This window comes from Podarcis pityusensis (genome assembly GCF_964106645.2).
Source record: "Podarcis pityusensis genome assembly, chromosome: 4".
Classification (NCBI taxonomy): domain Eukaryota; kingdom Metazoa; phylum Chordata; class Lepidosauria; order Squamata; family Lacertidae; genus Podarcis; species Podarcis pityusensis.
In genome coordinates, this window is record NC_138027.1 from 83,334,594 (window position 1) to 83,355,765 (window position 21,172).

At 43.7% G+C, this 21,172-nt stretch overlaps 1 protein-coding gene across 8 annotated transcripts in view; it reads right to left on the reverse strand.

Annotated features, from left to right (window-relative positions):
• Nucleotides 1-21,172, reverse strand: part of TEX30 (testis expressed 30) — a 39,095-nt gene that overhangs the window by 1,052 nt on the left and 16,871 nt on the right. The window contains exons 1-7 of one of the 8 annotated variants that reach the window (XM_081003307.1): nt 13,728-13,844; nt 13,351-13,462; nt 9,572-9,817; nt 2,914-2,984; nt 1,844-2,074; nt 1,402-1,453; nt 35-237 (exon numbers count right to left, since the gene is read on the reverse strand). In XM_081003307.1, coding sequence (XP_080859433.1) covers nt 35-237; nt 1,402-1,453; nt 1,844-2,074; nt 2,914-2,931 — 504 coding nt within the window. In that variant the 5' untranslated portion in view covers nt 2,932-2,984; nt 9,572-9,817; nt 13,351-13,462; nt 13,728-13,844. Of the gene's footprint in view, nt 1-34; nt 238-1,401; nt 1,454-1,843; nt 2,075-2,913; nt 2,985-3,880; nt 4,045-4,876; nt 5,117-9,571; nt 9,818-11,888; nt 11,924-13,350; nt 13,463-13,727; nt 13,845-21,172 lie in introns of those variants that run through there. The other 7 variants (XM_081003313.1, XM_081003306.1, XM_081003311.1 and 4 more) reach the window with 7 other exon arrangements.

Sequence of the window (21,172 nt, forward strand, 5' to 3'; positions counted from 1 at the left end):
TTTGCTCCACTTTCCAGCGCATCTAGGTACTCACTTTATCACACATCTCATCTGTATCTCCAGACACGAATAGCACAGGGGACTTAATGGACAATAAATCTTCATCCCGAAGTTTAGAGTGAAGCTTTGGTCGATGCAGCGGGTAAGACAAGCATATCAGACCTTGAATGAAGCTGTCATTATCTTGGTCCGCTTGTCGTATCACAGAAGCGGCAGCACGCGAGCCCATTGAACGGCCTACATCCCATCAAGAATCGGGGGGGGGGGATACATTTTTTTGTGATTCGAGCTACGCATTCTGTATAACAACCATTTTCTAATCCTCCGTATTTCTCTGCTGAAAGCACTCAAAACTGGGGAACCTGCTACAGTTGGTGCACATTATCTAGGGATCAATTTACATGGAGATAACATGAACTTTTGCAGCTACCTCAGTGCTGCTGGAGGAAATAGGCTTAAATCACAGCCAAGAAGCTGTCAAGGTCCATAACAGTTTTAGGAAAAGTTCTGTTGGATCAGATCAAGTCCAGCTCTGACCAACTGGATGCCTTTAAGTGTGTGGGGGGGGGGAGAGGACAGACCATTCTGTCTGGCAAGCTGAAATACTTGTGCAGGTGAAAAGATCCGAGTGCAACACTGAATTCCTTATCAAATAGGTATTTAGTGAATCGATGCATGGAGTTCCATAATTAAAGGTTTGGATCATAGAAGTAGAGTTGGAAGGGACCTTGAAGATCATCTAGTCCAACCCCCTGCAAAGCAGGAATCTCAACTAGATTATACATGACAGATGGCCTTCCAACCTCTGCTTCAAAACCTCCAAGGAAGGAGAGGCCACCACCTCACACAGTTCTTCCTGATGTTTAGTCAGAATCTCCTTTCTTGTAACTTGAATCCATTGGTTTGGGTCCTAGCCTCATTTGGAGGCAAAATCAACTGTTTATGTTGGCCTTTGACTCTTTCGGTGAGGACAAAGGTCTGTGCTGTTCAGAAATGCTACGCAGAAATACAGTGGTACCTCAGGTTAAGAACTTAAATCGTTCCGGAGGTCCGTTCTTAACGTGAAACCGTTCTTAACCTGAGGTTCCACTTTAGCTAATGGGGCCTCCCGCAGCCGCCGCACAATTTCTGTTCTCATCCTGAGGTAAAGTTCTTAACCCGAGGTACTATTTCTGGGTTACCGGAGTCTGTAGCCTGAAATGTCTGTAACCTGAAGCGTCTGTAACCCGAGGTACCACTGTAGCTTAAATCCGTATCTTTAAAATATACATATGCTGTCAACAACAACAAAAACCTGGTATGTGAAATGCCTGCCTCATTCAAAAATATTTGTCAGCACCCTGTTTTGCAGGAGGGAAATAAGAAGCCGTGTTACATATATACGCCATCAAATTTTCTTACCTCCAAGAAAAATGCCAGAAAGTGTGTAGTTGCCTGATGATCTTAAATATTCCTTTTAAAAAACGGTTAGAGATTAATATTTTTTGGATAATCAATAGAAACATCTAAAAAGTAACTTGCTAAAAGATGCACCGAGAACAGGAATTGCTTTCAATACACTCAGTTTCTTACATAGTGCAAAATAAAGAAACCACATGAAAAAGACCCACGTCTACATACATATAAATTTTATATTATGAAGTCTACATGTTGATTGGAGTAAGCTACATATGGGCGATCTAGTTTAGACTGCAATCCGATACACATTTATTCAGAAACCCAAATGAGCTAAATGGGGCTTAATCCTGGATAAAGAAGTAAAGGATTACAACATTTTAGGGTACAAGAATTAGCACAATGTTTCATTCCCCTTGAACTAAAAAGCAAACTTGGTCTTTCATACCACAACAGCTTTATATGCTTTAGTTCTATAGATGATATTGAGGCTTTTGCAGGTAAATCGCAGACACAGAAATCCATGAGAGGCCAGGTAGTTTGCCAAAGATACAAGGTGAGAGAAATTCATATCACCAGATGCTCCATGCGTGAGAATCACAGCATATGGCAGCTTCTTCTCGGGGATGGAGAAAACTGCGTCTAGATATTTGCTTCCAAATGGTATTTTCACACTGGTCTAGAAAGAAAAACACTGAAATCAGCGAATATGTCTTTAGCACACATGCATAAAACACGGTGTATCAGACTAGCTGCCATGTTGGTCCTGCCCTTTGACACAGGACACTCCAAAAGGAAATGGAAATTGTTCTTGTGACAAAGGACATTTCCAGATTCTCACAATTTTCAAGTCTCATCCAGTCGCATACTGGCAAATTCGGGTTGCACAATTATAGCTGATTGCTCAATAACCCCGCTTCCTAAAAATTTCAGACTTTTTGCTGTAAGGAAAGTGGTGGGGAACCACACTGGAAAGTGTGGAATGACACTTGCTGTGAGGCACTGCCATCTATCTAAAAAAATCAAAATGAATGCTCATTACATAGCCAATGTCAGATAATCTCCCTGTAAAACAAATCAGGATAAATCGTCAATAAACAAGTCATCTGGAGGCATCCTGAGAGACATAGGAAGATACAGTTTTCTCTGTTCTTGTCAACGACCTAATTCAACATCTCCAAAGCCAAGTCACACTAATCATTCGGTTGCTTTAATTTTCCTGTGTGTGAAAAATAAAATGCTAGTTTGTTTGGAAGTGTTCAAACAATGTTTAAACTATCCATATAATTAACAATGTAGAGCTGGACGTGTAAACACCAAGTAAAACGTTTTTACAAAAGTTTTTTTTCCCTTTTTGGTAAAAGGTATAGACTTACATGGGCACACATGAAGAGTGGGGGTTTGTGTGTGTGTGTGTGCTAGTGGCTTCTGTGAATTTATTAAGCTTGTTTAGGATTAGAATAGGATCTTTAAAATAAAAACTGTATACAGAGCAAAGATAAATTTGCGGCGACATACCTCTGAACAGCCACCCATTTTCCTGTTGCGATCTCACAAGTTCATGTCTCAGAACGCTTGACTGCAAGTCACTGTAATAAAATTAAACAAACATGAAAGGCTGCCACCCAGCAGCTCAACACGTACAACCATAGGAGTATGGTCTATTGCTTGTTATGGGCAGGTAAAAACGCCCTTACTGGACATCCCACAGCCTCTGGTATTCAAAGATATACAGTGGTACCTCAGGTTAAATATGCTTCAGGTTACATACGCTTCAGGTTACAGACTCCACTAACCCAAAAATAGTGCTTCAGGTTAAGAACTTTGCTTCAGGATAAGAACAGAAATCGGGCTCCGGTGGCACGGTGGCAGCAGGAGGCCCCATTAGCTAAAGTGGTGCTTTGGGTTAAGAACAGTTTCAGGTTAAGAACGGACCCCCGAAATGAATTAAGTACTTAACCCAAGGTACCACTGTACTGCCAGACATATTTGACTCCTACAGAACTTCCTTCCAGTTTTGTACACAGCTTCACAAACTACTCAAGGTCCATGGAGGTTAAACTACAGTGGTACCTCAGGTTAAGAACTTAATTCATTCTGGAGGTCCGTTCTTAACCTGAAACTGTTCTTAACCTGAAGCACCACTTTAGCTAATGGGGCCTCCCGCTGCTGCTGAGCCAATGGAGCACAATTTCTGTTCTCATCCTGAAGCAAAGTTCTTAATCCGAGGTACTATTTCTGGGTTAGCGGAGTCTGTAACCTGAAGCGTCTGTAACCTGAAGCATATGTAACCCGAGGTACCACTGTAATGCCTTCCTCCTGCTCCATGTTAATAGACACACCCACCTACCCCAGGGGTTTCTCTTTGTGGAACAAAAAAAATCTGTCCATACGTTTATCAAGATTTATCAGTTTCTAGGCCCAAAAAATTCAAAACAGGCAACCCAAATTACTAGTGCAACCAGACATGGGCAACTAAGCACACCTGCTCACCCTCTCAGTAGAAAAATATCTCAGTAAGTAGCAAAGAGAAAGCACACTGACTTGTGATCATTGGATGGCGGGCGGTAGATAAATTTTAAAAATAACAAAATACATAATAATGACTAAGGGGCACGAGGACCGAAATGGGGGGTGGGTTAGTTTTAAAGGGCAACAAACTTGACACTTACTTAGCTTGTTGCTATAGCTATCCCACAACAGAATCATAGAACTGGAAGGGACCACAGGGTCACACAATGATGCAGGAATCTTTTGCCCAAAGTGGGGCTTGAACCCACAAATATGAGGTTAAGAGTATCATGCTTTAGTGACCAAGCCATTCCATGGTCTACAAGAAAGGTGAAGGAACTTGGCACTATTGGGGTTTTCTGCTTCAAGTATCAGGGACTGTGAAAGACAAGGAGAGCAGCCTTCTGGCTGCACATATTGTAGCCCCTATACACACATAGTTCTTTGCCTGCCTTTCTGTGCTCCCCGTTTCGAGATGTCCCCTTTGTATTAATGTATAGAATCATAGGATTTGGGGCTTGGAAGGGACCCCGAGGGTCATCCAGTCGAACCCCCTGCAATGCAGGAATCTCTGCTGAGGATAAGGCATTTTGTCCAAACTGGCAAAAACTGCAAGCTGCAATAAAATGGTTAGTTTTGAAGGTGCAGCAAGACATTTCTTTTTCGGGGGGGGGGGCTGCAAAGGACCCCACCTACGAGCTTACGCACTCACAGAAACGCTGCTGGCAGATTCGTAAGAGGGGCTACGACGCAGCAATAAAAGTGCCGGAACAAGCACAAAAGCAAAGCAGGATCCGGCGTGGTTTCACACTGGATGGGCGGGACTGCGTGTTTTGATTCCTGCATTGCACGGGGTTGGACTAGATCGCCCTCGCGATCCCTTCCAACTCTAGGATTCTAAGAGAGATTTCCCTTTCAAAAAAAGAAAACCCCGATTCTTTCTTTCCCCTCCTTCTAAGGAAACTCCAACCCGGCGCTCCTGAAGCTGCAGCATCCCTTATGGCTCGTTTACTCGGGAGTAAGTCCCACTGGATCCGGCAGGAGGAGAAACTTGCTCCCGAAGTCATGCGCGCCCGGGATCACGGCTCCTTCTTTCCCCTTCCCGCAAGAGTGCCAGCAATTGCGCGCTACGCAATTGCATGCTGGGAGTTGTAGTACGCGCGCCGAAGCGAAAGCCCAGCCAGCGGCTCCTAATGCGGAGGGAGGAAGTCGAAGAAAAAGAGGGACACGCCTACATAACGCCTTGCCTCCCCCCCCCCCACCCGACGTACACCCGGTGCCTTTAAGTCGCGCGCACACGCAGTCAAATAGAACAGTGGCTGCGTGAATTATGTTGTTGTTGTTTAGTCGTTTAGTCGTGTCCGACTCTTCGTGACCCCATGGACCAGAGCACGCCAGGCACTCCTGTCTTCCACTGCCTCCCGCAGTTTGGTCAAACTCATGCTGGTAGCTTCAAGAACACTATCCAACCATCTCGTCCTCTGTCGTCCCCTTCTCCTTGTGCCCTCCATCTTTCCCAGCATCAGGGCCTTTTCCAGGGAATCTTCTCTTCTCATGAGGTGGCCAAAGTATTGGAGCCTCAGCTTCACGATCTGTCCTTCCAGTGAGCACTCAGGGCTGATTTCCTTAGAATGGAGAGGTTTGATCTTCTTGCAGTCCATGGAACTCTCAAGAGTCTCCTCCAGCACCAGAATTCAAAAGCATCAATTCTTCGGCGATCAGCCTTCTTTATGCTCCAGCTCTCACTTCCATACATCACTACTGGGAAAACCATGGCTTTAACTATATGGACTTTGTCGGCAAGGTGATGGCTCTGCTTTTTAAGATGCTGTCTAGGTTTGTCATTGCTTTTCTCCCAAGAAGCAGGCGTCTTTTAATTTCGTGACTGCTGTCACCATCTGCAGTGATCATGGAGCCCAAGAAAGTAAAATCTCTCACTGCCTCCCTTTCTTCCCCTTCTATTTGCCAGGAGGTGATGGGACCAGTGGCCATGATCTTCATTTTTTGGATGTTGAGCTTCAAACCATATTTTGAATTATACCAAGAGCTAAAACAAAGAATTAACATCAGTAAGAGCAACAAACCCCCAATAAAAGCTCCTATGTTGTTGTTGTTGTTGTTGTTGTTGTTGTTGTTGTTGTTGTTCCTGTCCATCTGGCTGGGTTTCCCCAGCCACTTACAGCATATACAGTGATACCTCATTTTAAGAACAGCCCTGTTTACGAACTACAGTGGTATCTCTGGATGCGAACGGGATCCATTCCGGAGCCCCTTTCGCATCCTGAAGCGAATGCAACCCGCGTCTGCGCGAGTTGCAATTTGCAGCTTCCGCACATGCACATGACGTCATTTTGAGCGTCTGCGCATGTGCAAGTGGCGAAACCCAGAAGTAACACACTCCATTACTTCCGGGGTGCCGCGGAGCGCAACCTGAAAACGCTCAACCTGAAGCACATTTAATCCGAAGTAAGACTGTATTCGGTTTGCGAACTCCGAAAAACCGGAAGTAGTGTCCTGGTTTGCGAACTTTGCCTCAGCTTATGAATGGAAACTGAACAGTGGAAGGGCACCAGCAGCGGGAGGCCTCATTAGGGAAAGCGCGCCTTGGTTTAAGAACGGTTTTGGTTTAAGAACGGACTTCGGGAACGGATTGAGTTCGTGAACCGAGGTACCGCTGTATAAAAACATAGTCAAACATCAAACTACAGTTCCCAGGATTCTTGGGCAGAGAAGGGCTTTGAACAAACCGTTGTGTGTGCTGTCTTTGTAACTAGCTTCACTTTCTGTTTTCAGAGCAGAAAACTGTTGAGAGAGAGACTTTATGGGAAAAAGTGGAATAAAGTGCACTGTTTGCAAGAAGACATCTGTGAATGCACTCTGCTGGGATTGCGAACCACCAGAGCCGTTCAATAAATGAAAGCTTTGGAAGCAACCACCGAGGGCTGAGAAATCGGGTGCAGATTGTGAGAGTGAAAATTAAGATTCTCCCTCCTCTCCCCTCCCTTCCCACCAGGAATAATATTTAAGGCTGCATGCACGCTGGACATTTAGAACACATTGCCCTTCCATAGAGTAGACCCGGAACTGTAGTTCTATTTAGCGATAGATCAGAGCAAATGGGAATTGGGGAAACCCCAAATTGCTGGAGGTTTGGGAGGGCAGGAAACAGGACAAGACAAAAGTGTGGATAATCCCTAAATTTGCTTCCTGTTCACCACCCTGTGCTTATAAGGGAGCATATTACTCTCAAAGGGACGCAGGTGGTGCTGTGGGTTAAACCACAGAGCCTAGGACTTGCCAATCAGAAGGTCGGCAGTTTGAATCTGGCGGTTCGAATCCACGCAACGGGGTGAGCTCCTGTTGCTCGGCCCCTGCTCCTGCCAACCTAGCAGTTTGAAAGCATGTCAAAGTGCAAGTAGATAAATAGGTACCACTCCGGCGGGAAGGTAAACGGCATTTCCGTGCGCTGCTCTGGTTCGCCAGAAGCGGCTTAGTCATGCTGGCCTCATGACCCGGAAGCTGTACACTGGCTCCCTCGGCCAATAAAGCGAGATGAGCGCCGCAACCCCAGAGTCGGTCACGACTGGACCTAATGGTCAGGGGTCCCTTTACCTTTATTATTCACAAAGTGAAGGGTGGATTTTATTGTCATCTAAGAACTGCTTTCTAATGGTGTGCCAAAAAATATCTAGGTTTTTAAAAAAAACTAATTCCACACCAGCAACCTTTATAATTTTATGGGTTTAGGAGAGAAACAATTATTTGCAGTGATAGCAAAGATTTCTGTGTTTGCTATTTATATATCTAAGACCTGCAAACAGCACATGCAAAGGAGTCAGTGCAGGTACTATTGAATGCACAGTTTCTAAGCAGACACTTCAGGAAGTTTCCTTTGTCAACATTTAAAAGTCAATAGGCCTGCTGACCCGGCTGCTATTTTGGGCTGTGTTCACCAGTTGGAAATCTGCTTGCATCATGGTTTAATGCCTGCTGGGAAATAAATGTGCCAAAGATCTTCGTGTCAACTGACTTCATACTAGTGGAATTTGTTAAGACCAAAAGTCAAAATCCACAAGCCCTGTGATAAGCTCATCCAAGAGATCGACTTGGCTGCTATGTGTATCTTCTAGACATTCCTTTCTAAATTAGCCAGGGCAGAGAAGTATCAAAGAGAGACCGCTTGCCAAGTTAAAAATAATTATTAGGAAAACATAACACAGGGTAAAAGGCCTGAACCTAGTCAGGAACTGCTTTCTTCAGATTCAGCAAAGAAGTTGTTTTGGAATCAAAAGGGCAAAGGAATGCCTCCATCTAGTTAAGATGGAGCCAATAAAATTACTGCTGTTATAAGGCAATCTTTCATTGCTTTGATGATGTTCTGAGTAAGGGATGGAAGGACTTCTCAATTATCTCAGTTTCTCCTCTTCTTGTCAACCTTGAATTCAGCTCTCCACGTTTCTACTGCAATTTGCTATTTTTAAAATGAAAATTATTGAGCATTTTAGCACAGATTTATCCCAATGAACACACTTTTGTATGCAGTTTGGATTAACATACACATTTTTACAAGCAATTTATCCTAATATAATGCATTTGTGTACGTTATTTTCACTAACCTTATTCATTTTTATATGCATCTCCCCCTAACGTAGACATTTAAAAAGATTTGCTTGGAGGATTGCTTTGCAGAAATTGAATAAGTTCAAATAGGGAAGGATGGCTGTATTGTTTCAGAAAATGCACATTTGATATATTTTCCTTTAAATGCAAAGTGTGTTGAATTCTTAACCCTATCCAAAGCTCTGAGCAGTGGTTCAAAAGTTATTAAGGTTCTCTTGCCCCATTGAAGTCTACGAGAGCCCACCCACAACTAACCCCACAGTGACAAACACACCCACCCACACCTTGCTCCACACCGAACCTCCACACACACCCTGCCCAAAACTGAAACCACACCCCAAAGTGAAACACCCACACAAACAGCCCTTTCACAACACTGCATCTTCTACTGATCCAAACTCACGCACACTGACCCACACTGAAACCCCATGCACACTCCACTAAAACCCCACTATCAACCCCATCCTGCCCTGCAACCCCTCCCCACACTGCAGCAACACACCTTGATCCTTACTGAAACCCTCACGTGCACACTGAAAGACACACACACACACACACCTTGGTCTAATGGATGGAACTAGGAACCGTGAAACAGCGGGAGCAGTCTTGCTGCAAGAAGATCCTGTTTGTTTCTTTTTCACATTTTAGGATGTGTGAGCGTCTATGCTGAAGGGGAGCGCCCTTGCATTTTTCAAAGCCTGCATTGGGTACCCAAACTGATAGATTCCAGATGATGTGCCTACAGTTCCCATCAGTTTCCGCCATCAGAAACTATGGCACATGTAGCCTGAAATTTACATTCGCTGTACAATCCAGTGCAAGCTTTGTATACAAACGTCCTATATTGCGTTTGCCTCGGCATGGCACTATACATATAAAGCTCTGAGGGGGAAAGCAAGGAACAGTGATCTTGCATCTTCTTTAGCTTTAGTTATTACTGAGCATCTGCCCATCAGCAATCTGACAGTCGTAAGTTTTAGACCTCTTGTAGAAGGATGGAATAGAAACGTTAGCAAATCTCTTTCTCCTCCTTGTATTGCATCACCTTTCAGCGCAGCCCCTAGAAACCTTAAGCAGAATGCACACCATCTATTTTGATCACAGATGTGTGTAGACTGCCTCCAGTTATATTTAGTTCAGATCATTATAAAATTCCCAAAGAGGTTCCAGGATGTAGTCATAGAATAATATGCATTCTCGTCTTAAGGAATACAAATAGAGGGGGAAAACAGAGATGAAGGCAGTAGAATCATCCGGCCTCCTCCTCCTCCTCCTCCTCCTCCTCCTCCTCCTCCTCCTCCTCCTCTTCTTCTTCTTCTTCTTCTTCTTCTTCTTCTTCTTCTGGTTCTTTCTAAAGAGTAAAGTGAAATAAAGACTAAAGTTAGTCTTGTTGAGAAAAAAGAATCACACCCAAAGACATGCACACTAAAGGTGAGATCTGAAGGAGTTGTGTCCGATTCTTCATTCCCCCGCCCGCTGCTCTCTGGGAAAGATATTATAGTATGATTTTATAACCATCACAACACACCAAGGGAAAGAGCCCTCATTTACCTGCATGAAAAACATGTGCCTCTTTAGGAAATAATAACATTATTCACTGAGTTCTACATTAACTTTGTGCTAGCTATTGCACAGCTCCTGGTAAAGTTTTCTGTTATCTTTTGGAAACGCACTGCTGCCAATTTAAAAAGAAAGAAAGAAGAATCTTTGGCCATTGATGCACTCACTCATTAAAAAATAATAATAATAATTTTTATTATAGATTTTCTTTGATTACAAAAGTACATGCATTGTCTCTTTTTTACGGGGCATATAGTCTTTTCTACAGATCAGTTACATTCGATGTGAGACTTTAGTGTTGTATACAATATATGATGTCATCACTCCTGAGTTCCCCTCTCTGGTGAAGGTAAAGGTAAAGGGACACCTGACCATTAGCTCCAGTCGTGACCGACTCTGGGGTTGTGGCGCTCATCTTGCTTTATTGGCCAAGGGAGCCGGCGTACAGCTTCCAGGTCATGTGGCCAGCATGACTAAGCCGCTTCTGGCGAACCAGTGAAGCACACGGAAACACCATTTACCTTCCTGCCGGAGCGGTACCTATTGATCTACTTGCACTTTGATGTGCTTTCGAACTGCTAGGTTGGCAGGAGCAGGGGCCGAGCAACAGGAGCTCACCCCGTTGCGGGGATTCGAACCGCCAGATTCGAACTGCCGACCTTCTGATCGGCAAGTCCTAGGCTCTGTGGTTTAACCCACAGCGCCACCTGCGTCCCTCCCCTCTCTGGTATAATAATAATAATAATAATAATAATAATAATAATAATAATAATAATTTATTTATACCCCGCCCATCTGGCTGGGTTTCCCCAGCCACTCTGGGCGGCTTCCAACAAAACACTAAAATACAATAACCTATTAAACATTAAAAGTGGGAACATGGTATTCTGAGAGCTCTGGATGATAAAATGATCCAGATGCCAACTAAATTCAAAACACAAGGTACCTTCCAAAGCAAACACAAGTTGGGGTGCATCGTTGGGCCTACTGAGTGGCAATGAGGTAAACAAAAAGGCCTCTTGCATCCTCAAGCAGAAGTCCTGCAGAGCTTCTCAGAGTGGTCAAGGGGCTGTTGGCATCTGCACCTGTGGGTGGAGCTATACAGCTTTCTGGATCCCATCATGAATTGTTTATGAGACACTTTGGGGGTCTAGTTTGCCTCTGTACTGATATCCATTCTGTTGTTGTTGCAGAATCTGTCAAGGCACTGTCCGAATAAAGATTAGGGGATCATTTCCAGTTACTGCAGCCTAATAACATGAACAGGGTCCTTGAAGTAATGCATTTGACAAGTTGTCCTCACCTAGGAATTTCTGTCTGGATTATTCCCAACAAAAAGGACTCTGGTCTTTAAACCTTTTTTTCAACTCATTATACATCATTTCCCAATATTCTTTTGCCTTTTTACATGTCCACCACATATAGAAAAAGGTCCTCTCCCTTTCTTTACATTTCCAACACGTATCAGATTGTACTTTACACCTCTTAGCCAACCTACTCAGAGTTAGATACCATCTGTGAATCATTTTCAAATAGTTCTCTCTCAGCGAGTAACATGAAGTAAATTTCAAATCACTTCCTCAAAGTTTCTCCCAGAGGTTTAGGTCTTTATTGTGTCCTGTATCCATTGCCCTGTGTGTCATTGAAGCTTTATCTAGCTCGTCTTTTGTTTCCCATTCTAATGAAAGGTTATACATTCTAGACAAAAGTTTATCCTTATTTTGTAATAGTTTATTTTCAAATTGTGAGCTTTGGTCAACCCCCCCCCCCAAAAAATGGTCTAATTTGAACATGTCATATACCTGATGATATTGTAACCAGTCCGTAACTTGGCTTCTGAAGTTTCCCATGGATCTCTTACTCTAGCTTGATCTACCAATGGCATTTGATACCATTGACTATGGCACCTTCCTAGACCTTCTCTGTTGGGATTGGGGTTCCTCAGTGGTTCTGCTCTTACCTGCAGGGTCGATTCCAGAGAGAACCACTTCGTAGTTATGTGCCAGCCCCTGGCACTTACGCCGTGGGGTGTCAAAGGGTACTATTTCCCCCCTGTACTACTTAACATTTCACGAAGTCACCAATAGTAGTCCTAAGAGATTTAGAGCACGAGGTCTTCAGTATGCTGTTGAAACTTGGCTCTATTTCTCATCCGAATCAGGACTGGACGTGTAAGTCATGAGACGGTAACTGGATGCAGTGGTGGGCTGGATGAGGGCCAGTGATCTGAAACTGAGCCTGGTAAGACAGTGTCCCTGTGGGTGGGTGGTTTCTGAGTCCGGGAAACTGGCCATTTGCCTATTCCAGGCAGAGTCGGACTCCCTTTGAAGAAGCAGGTTTGTAATCTGGGGACCTTAATTGATTCATCCTTCTCACTTCAGTGGCTATGAGTGCCTTCAATGACCTTCGGTTGATATGCTCGCTATAGCCATTCCTGGATAATCTGGCCCCAGTGATCCATACGTTGGTAACCACTATGTGGGGCTGCCCTTGAGTGTGATCCAGAAACTGCAGCTTGTGCAGCATGCTGCTGCAAGGCTGTTGTTCTGTAGCTAACTGTTGTCAACACATTAAACCTCTGTTGAAGCAGTTGCAATGACTTTCTGTATGTTACCAGGACAGGTTCAAGGTGTTGTTACTTGTTTCAAAGCTCTGCATAAATTAGGACCAGGACACTTACGAGACGGCTCCTTACACCCCTGCCTGGCCATTACATTCCAAGTCTGAGGACTTCCTGCTATTGGCCTTATGTCCACCATTAGTGGCAAAGTGGCATAGGATTCATTACCATTTGAGCTAAATTTCTGAATGAATTTTAAAACTATTGCCCACTCCTCATCTCACAGCATTGTACTGCTATTTTAACTGTGTTGCTTTTGGGGTTTTCTGTATACCCCTTTGATATATCACAATGTGAGTGGTTTATAAATCTTTTAAAGCAAGTTTCAATCTGAGATTGTTTGATGCTGAAGCAACATATATATGGAGGGCAACTTGTGAACTCCACATGGAGCTGTCCAGGGTGCTCTCTGAAATATCAATTCTTTACTCCCCTTGCTCTGCTGGAACCCAAACTGTTGTCTCGACCCCACTGTTTGGACTGGAACTCTCACACTACTGAGGATGTTGCCTGGAACAAAATAACCAACTGGTCTATTTCATATCTAAAGTGTTCTGCATCTAGATCTACATCTAGAGCTGTAGCTAGGATGCCTTATTCTATTGTCCCAAATGATTTCCTCTGTTTCATACATACATACTTACATGCATGCTGTTTTGTTCTTATTTAGGCCAGGGAGATCTTTGTTCTGCGTTCCAGAATTTGGTAACTCTCAGCAAGATGTTCTTTCAACAGATCAGCATTCATGATCCTCACCTACATATTTGCAAGGATAAAATAAAGCATTACCTGCCTAAAGGTGGAGGTGGTTCTGGCTAAAAAAAGAGGAAAAGAGCAGGTACTTGTGAAACACAAGCATGGGAAGGAGAAGAAGACATGATACAATTTCTCAGTGAGCATGTTATAAGGAGGCACGCCAAGGAAAATGAGCAGTGCAAACTTGATCTTATTCACTGCCTTTACACTGCAGAAGGGAGCCAGAATTGCATTTTTGTTTCATTAGGCCGGATGATAGATGTACCTTTATGCTGTGTGCTGCGAGAGAGATTCTTCTTTGGCTATAAATTTGTCAGCCCCCTATTTAAGGGCACTTCATTCCTGCAACGGTATTAGGTGACATGATGCGGTCACTGGTGTGTCTGCTGCAGCAGCTGCTACAATTCGCTGATACCTTGAAGTGGGGAAGACGCAGGAGTGGTTGGCAGCGTGTGACATTTTATGGCTGTTCCCTCTTGTCCTCTCATTGAGCTAATCAGAGTAAATGCCAGTAAACAAACCTCTCTGAGCCTCTGCCTCTGCGAGGCAAGCAGCAATGTCTCGGGCACTTCCACACACTTGCAACACAGAATGCCTATCCCATAAGCATTTCCCTTTGTTGCCTCACTCCATGTACTGTGGAAATTTGTTCCTCTCTGCATGCTAAGCTGGCCTGCTGCAGAGATGCTACCATTATTGTTCTTACTTGAATTCAATACCTCATGATCCCAAAATACAAAACCTTTAACATTTAACTGTTGGACCTTTAACATGATGTCCCCCATAGCTATGCAGCTACTCATAGTAGGTGCAAGAGATTATTGCTATTTATAATAGGAAATAGAGAGTTTCCAGGCTAAGAATTCAAGAGTGTGTTATGCGTAGGGGTAGTGATTCCTTGGTTAGCCTTTGTTCAAATTAACTGTGTCTTCAGGCTATAATGCAGCAGAAGGCATGGGATGGTATTCAACTAAGTTTTACTCAGACGAGTTTTACTCGTAATTCCCATGGATTTGCCTTTTCAGTGTAATGAATTCAGAAGCTTGAATCCTTCACTTAAAGCACTGTCAGTTTCACCTTGGACTTAATAAGATACACCCCACCTCGGACATATACACACACACAAAGACATATTTGCAGTGTGATTCTACACATCTCTACCCAAAAGTACCGTAAGTCCCATTCAGCTCAATGAGTCTTTCTTCCAGAGATAGAGCATAAAACTGCAGGCACATGAGCCTCTATGGCATTTGTTTTTGTTCTATCCACTCTTCATATTGTTGAATATATGTTTGTCATATCTTGTCTGTGTCTCACACTGTCATTTACATTATTTGCACCCAACACAGGTATCATGCACACTCCCTGTTGGCACAAGACCTCTTCACACCTGCAACCTAACAACTGATTCTTGGTAGCTCTGTCTCTTCCCCTCTCTTTTATTAAAAATTTCTCCAAGCCACTGTTGGCCTTTGGCTGACGAAAGCTCAGCTGAACACCAAATTCCTGCTGCAAGAGCGCACATTACCCTGAATGTAATCACTGCGTTTTGTTGCAGGAAATACAAATCTGCTAGGGAAAATCCTAGTTCTAACTAACTAAAGAAGACATGTAACAAGCTATGCTTGGAATGGAAGGAGATTCCAGACCCTCCAAGTGTCCCTATTTTCCAGGGACAGTCCCAGATTTACAGATGCCATCCCGGTTTTAGATTTGATACCAGAATATCCTGCTTTTCCTTATGATGCCCCTATTTTCATCAGAGAAATGTTGGAGGGTATGGAGGGTATGTGATTCCCAAGCCAAGGAGATAAGTAACTATACAACTTTAGAAGACACCTCTGAAGGCAGCCCTGTATAGGGAAGTTTTTCCCCTATTTCCCCTGTTTTTATATACCGTATATTGAAAGCCTCCCAGAGTGGCTTGGACAACCCAATCAGAAGGCTGGGGTATAAATAATAAAATTGTTGTTGTTGTTGTTATGGAATAGGATGTCCCTATTTTAATTGGAGAAATGTTGGAAGGTATGAGGTTCAAAATACGGTAGATGTCTCCACTCATGAGGGAGGTGTGGAGAAGAAGGAAGCAGGAAGTTACGTCAGCAACCCTAAAGGTATCAGTCTAGCGCCTGATGGAAGGTCAAAGGTTAAGCCAGGCAGGCCAGGCAAAAAAAACAAGGAGGTTCTTGATCTACTTGATGCAGACACATCAGCCTTCAGTGCAAGCTGTGTTGCATCCCAACACTTACAAGAACAACAGCCCCATATTGGTAGCTATTTGTGGCAGAATGAGGCAGTTACCAAAGACATCATATGCCTGGGGGGCAAAATGTCTTGGCGTAGCCCAGACCTTATATCTACTTAACTTACACAGTATCTGAATAAGTGGAAGTCCCCCCCCCCCATTTGTCTTAACTTCTTTCTTAAAACAAACCATACATTTAAAGCACATTTATACAACCCTGGGAACTGTAATTTGCCCCTCACAGAGCTACAGTCTCAAGCACCTTCAACAAACCACAATACCCAGGATTCTTTGGGGGCAAGTTATGTGCTTTAAATGTATGGTTACAATTTCATTGCTCTCCTTTAGTCTCTCCAACTTTGTTTACACCATTTCAGGTTTAGCTCATTTCCCTGCGCCTCCCTTGTTTCTATAACTCTGGCTCGTTCTGAACGCTGCCTGCTAAGTTTCGTTACTGAGCGTGGTTGCTATGTGAGGCAAACCGTGTCGGGTGGCTAAGGCCTCCATCTTAAATTAGGGCCTGCGTGTCACAAAATCTCTCCCCTATTTACAAGGGTTTGTTTTGTGCCAAGTCGACAACCTGCTTGCTACGAGATGCTGCGTGCACAGCAGATTTCTGGAATCCACATGACAAGCTGGAGCACACGACGTGTTTGGCACGCCATTTCTAGTCATTATAAATCAGAAGTTCATGACAAGCACAAGTTCATAAGAAAGTTGAAGCAGGTCCTTCTCCAAAGTGGTACGCAACTCCACAGGGCACCCGATCAAACCACATTTTATTTATGGGGGATAAAACATGTCCATTTTTAACCTCTGACTTATCTTGAATAGCCGTGGTCTTTCCCAGATCACCTGGTTGATCTTATGTGCAAAGCACTGGGGCATTCTTGGGATTTCGGAGAGTAGCTCACATGTCTTTCGTTGACCTCTGAAGTAATTCGGCTCGAAGCCTCAAGAACTACACTTTGCTTTGCCGAGCCATCTCCATCTTAACTCTCACCCACAAAACAGAGGAAGTCCACCCTGTCAACCTTCATAGCTGCAATTCTGACCAAGAAACATATTAGCAAAGCTGACCTCAGCTTGGTTTCAATGTCAGCGAGAAAGATATTTGGCTAACTTTCTCATCCCCCAGGCTTTCTTTGGCTTTAAGCAATAAGGTTTTGGCTGGTACTTTATGTATGATGAACAGGAACGGTATTGGGGAGGTCCCTGGTGCCTTCTGGGAAAAGTTGTTCTTTGCAAAGGGATGATTTCATCACTATTGTGTTCTCTCGTTTGCTGTACAAGGTTTTTTTCTTTTAATGAAGCTCAAAGGGAATATCTTTCACAGTGATTTTTTTATTTTTATCTTGGTGGATGGCTCAAAATGGTGCAAGTTTGGGAACCTCTATAATATTTCTAAAAACTTGGCATTTTCATTGATTAACTCTTAGTACCATATTTTCAAATATCACACAATATTTTTTGCATCTTTTTATTTGTTTGCAAATTACTGTGTTGAACAGGTATCTCTCTCTATTTCTTTTAAACTTATTCTTCCTCCAGATGCTTCAGGACAGTGTAGTTGGGTGTGTTTGCATTAATATGTGCTATCCTCAAGAATATGTGAAAGGTTAGAGGTTATGGTTGACCCATGCTCACCTACTAAAATTCCTGGTTGAGTAGGAGATTTTGAACCTAGATCTCCTTGACCCAAGCCTAACACTGTATTTAAATTCACTTAGCACATTTCTATCCTCCTGCAATGCTCTCAACAGTGACCATATCTTCTTGCACAGCACTGGCTTTTATAGACTTAGTGCTGGTGCATGGATTATTTTCGGAACAGCTCCATACGTTACAATTGCCGCAGGAATACTCCTATTGGGCTAGGTTTCCCAGACCCATGTGCAAGGAAGTTTAATGACACAGGGACACGTGGGCTTTACATCTATGCTTTACTGTTGGGCTACAACAAACATGAAATGTAGGGATGGTGAGCCAGTGGCCCTTCAGGTGTTTTTGGACTACAACTCCCATCAGCCTTGGGCAGCATGGCCAAAGTTCAAGGATGATAGGAGCTGTAGTACAGAATCTGGAGAGCAACAGATTTCCTACCCCGATGTCATGTTTTGACCTCTGTCCGTTTAAAATGGAAAGCAACTTTGTATTACCACATGTCAAGTGTTACCTATGGTTGCTGATTGTCCCTTTTCCTTCCAAGAGATTGATGCCTATGCTGTACACATCCTGGACTGAGGAAACCTCTTTAACATACCCTCCAACAAATGAAAAGAGAAATGTCTTATTCCATTATTATTATTATTATTATTATTATTATTACCCCACCCATTTGACTGGGTTTCCCCAGCCACTCTGGGCGGCTTCCAACGTACGTAAAAACATAATAAAACATTAAACTTTTTTTTTTTGAAAACTTCCCAATACAAGGCTGCCTTCAGATATCTTCTAGAGGTTGTATCTCTTTGGCTCAGGGGATCGCATAACTTCCTACCTTCCAACATTTCTCCAGTGAAAATAGGGACATCCTAAAGAAAAGTAGGACATTCCAGGAGCAGATCAGAAACCGTGACAGCTTCTGTAAATCTGGGACCATCCCTGGAAAATAGGGACATTTGGAGGGTCTGCTTTAATTCTGGCAGGACATAGCAAAGTTTCCAAAGACTAGATCAGTTTACTGGCACAGCAGGGGAGAAGCACAGAATGCCACCAAGATACAGAGCGGTTTATCGTTCCTTGAGGCTACTGCTGAGAAGCTGGTTTTAAAATTGCAAGAGCCATTACCTGTCTCCCTGACACCCCCCCCCCCCGCTAAGCAGTCCTTTCTTTCCCTTGAATAAGCCTTTTCTTTTAATAAACATCTATCATGTTGCCTCCTACTTACTTTTTAACTAAACTACACGGTCCCAAACACTGCAACCTTTCTTTGTAGGGCATTCGCTTTATCCATGTGATCATTTCAGTTGCCCTATTCTGAAAACTTTTGCAACTCTACAATATGCTTTTTGAGGTGAGGCAAGCAGAACTCGGATGGAGAAAGATTCAAAACAGGTGACTCCTCTCATGAGGAGAAAACAGAAAATGCAGTCAGAAACCCTAATCATAGGGATTTTTTTTCAGGGGGAACTCACAGGAACTCATTGCCATTCTAAGAGAACAAGGGAGGTGTTCATGGTAAGTTCTGGCACCTTTCCCCCCTAGAAAAATAGCACTGCCTAAGCGTACCAACGCTTAGGGACGCGGGTGGCGCTGTGGGTTAAACCACAGAGCCTAGGACTTGCCAATCAGAAAGTCGGTGGTTTGAATCCCCACGACGGGGTGAGCTCCCGTTGCTTGGTCCCTGCTCCTGCCAACCTAGCAGTTCAAAAGCATGTCAAAGTGCAAGTAGATAAATAGGTACCGCTCCAGTGGGAAGGTAAACGGCGTTTCCGTGTGCTGCTCTGGTCCGCCAGAAGCAGCTTAGTCATGCTGGCCACATGACCCGGAAGCTGTATGCCGGCTCCCTCAGCCAATAAAGCGAGATGAGCGCTGCAACCCCAGAGTTGGTCACGACTGGACCTAATGGTCAGGGGTCCCTTTACCCTTTACCTTAAGCGTACCAAATGGGGAAGGGGAAATGATCCGTTTCTTCTTTGTCCACATCTCTTTGCATTGTCACTCATTTCCACACAAGACCAAGCCACCCATTAGAATGGAGATCTGTGATTAGATCTCACAGAGTATTTACGTTCAGTAAAAAACAGTTGCAGAGCTGCTCCAAATTGGATTAGAACATCAGAACTTGAGAAGGATGGTTTGATGGTTGTTGTTGTTGGGGGGGGGGGTTGCCTGTGCCATTTTCCCAACTGTTGTTCAACATACTAGGGGAAGATATAGGTTTCCCAGCCCCCAGAGAACACTGTCCAGCCATCTCGTCCTCTGCCGTCCCCTTCTCCTTGTGCCCTCCATCTTTCCCAGCATCAGGGTCTTTTCCAGGGATTCTTCTCTTCGCATGAGGTGGCCAAAGTATTGGAGCCTCAGCTTCAGGATCTGTCCTTCCAGTGAGCACTCAGGGCTGATTTCCTTCAGAATTGAGAGGTTTGATCTTCTTGCAGTCCATGGGACTCTCAAGAGTCTCCTCCAGCACCATGACCAACATATTGACCAACATATATACTGTTTAAAAGACGGCCGTAGACCCCAAACAAATGGTAAATGCTTTCCTGGGCTATAAATATGTTACTACTGAAAAGAACTGCACTTCCCCACTTCCTTACTGAAATACTCAGGGCTACCAGAAGATACTAGAGGGAAATATTATACTCAACCACCAGATCACTTGCTCCTTAGACTGCAGTATTTATTTTAACAACTACTGAGAGGCTGCGATAGATGCTATGATACATGCAAGTTCTGGCACCATCACTCCTGATTTCTTATTGTGGATCATAGCAGCATCGCAACCAGACCTCTGCTCCTGGTTTCAGTTTCCATCAGAAGCAGCAAGCCAAAGAGTTTTCCTGTTTCTGACAGTGTGGAGAATCAGTCATGTGCATTGATCAGTCCTTTGTCACTTGATTCCCTGGCCCAATGGTGCTGACCTCAAAATCCTTGCTAAAGCTAAGATTCGTCAGGCCCAGCTCAACAACACCTTTCCCAAAACCCTTAGCAGAAATGACAAACCCCACCCCAACAAAGTTGATGCAAGAAAAGTGTGCACTTCCTGCTAACTTCATTGTGTTACTCATCAAATGTAACTTGTTCAAAATCATTTCTTTCATACCCTCCAACGTTTCGCCCATGAAAAAAAGGGATATCCCATTCTATAACAATAATTTATACCCCACACATCTGACTGGGTTGCCCCAGCCACTCTGGGCAGCTTCCAACATATATAAAAACATAACTTCCCTATACAGGATTGCCTTCAGACAGCTCAGGGGTCTGATAACTCCCTACCTTCCAACATTTATCCAATGAAAATAGAGGCATCCTAAGGAAAAACTGGGCATTCTGGAATCAAATCAGAAACCGGGACGGCTTCTCTAAATCAGGGACGGCCCAGGAAAATAGGGACATTTGGAGGGTCTCTTCTTTCTACCCCAAATTCGACAGGGACTATCCTCAAACTTTTACACTGCCAAGTTTCAAATCAATCCGTTGAACCATTTTCTATAAGTTGTAGGCTGAAATGTCTTTGTTAATGGAATCCTATCACATTGTGTTGCAGTTATGGGAAGTATTGCATTTTGCTGAACTTTTCCTCTTATGCAAAAACCACAAAGAATCTTGTGGGGACCTTAAATACTAACAAATTTATTATAAGCTTTCATCAACTAGTGTTCGCTCTATCAGATGTTTGAAGTGTTATCCCAAGACACACACACATATATACTCGTGAGGTCAACTACAGCTTATGCCTCTAACCCTCTGCAAATATGATCATTTTCAGGTTTTAAATTCAACAGCCAAATGATTGC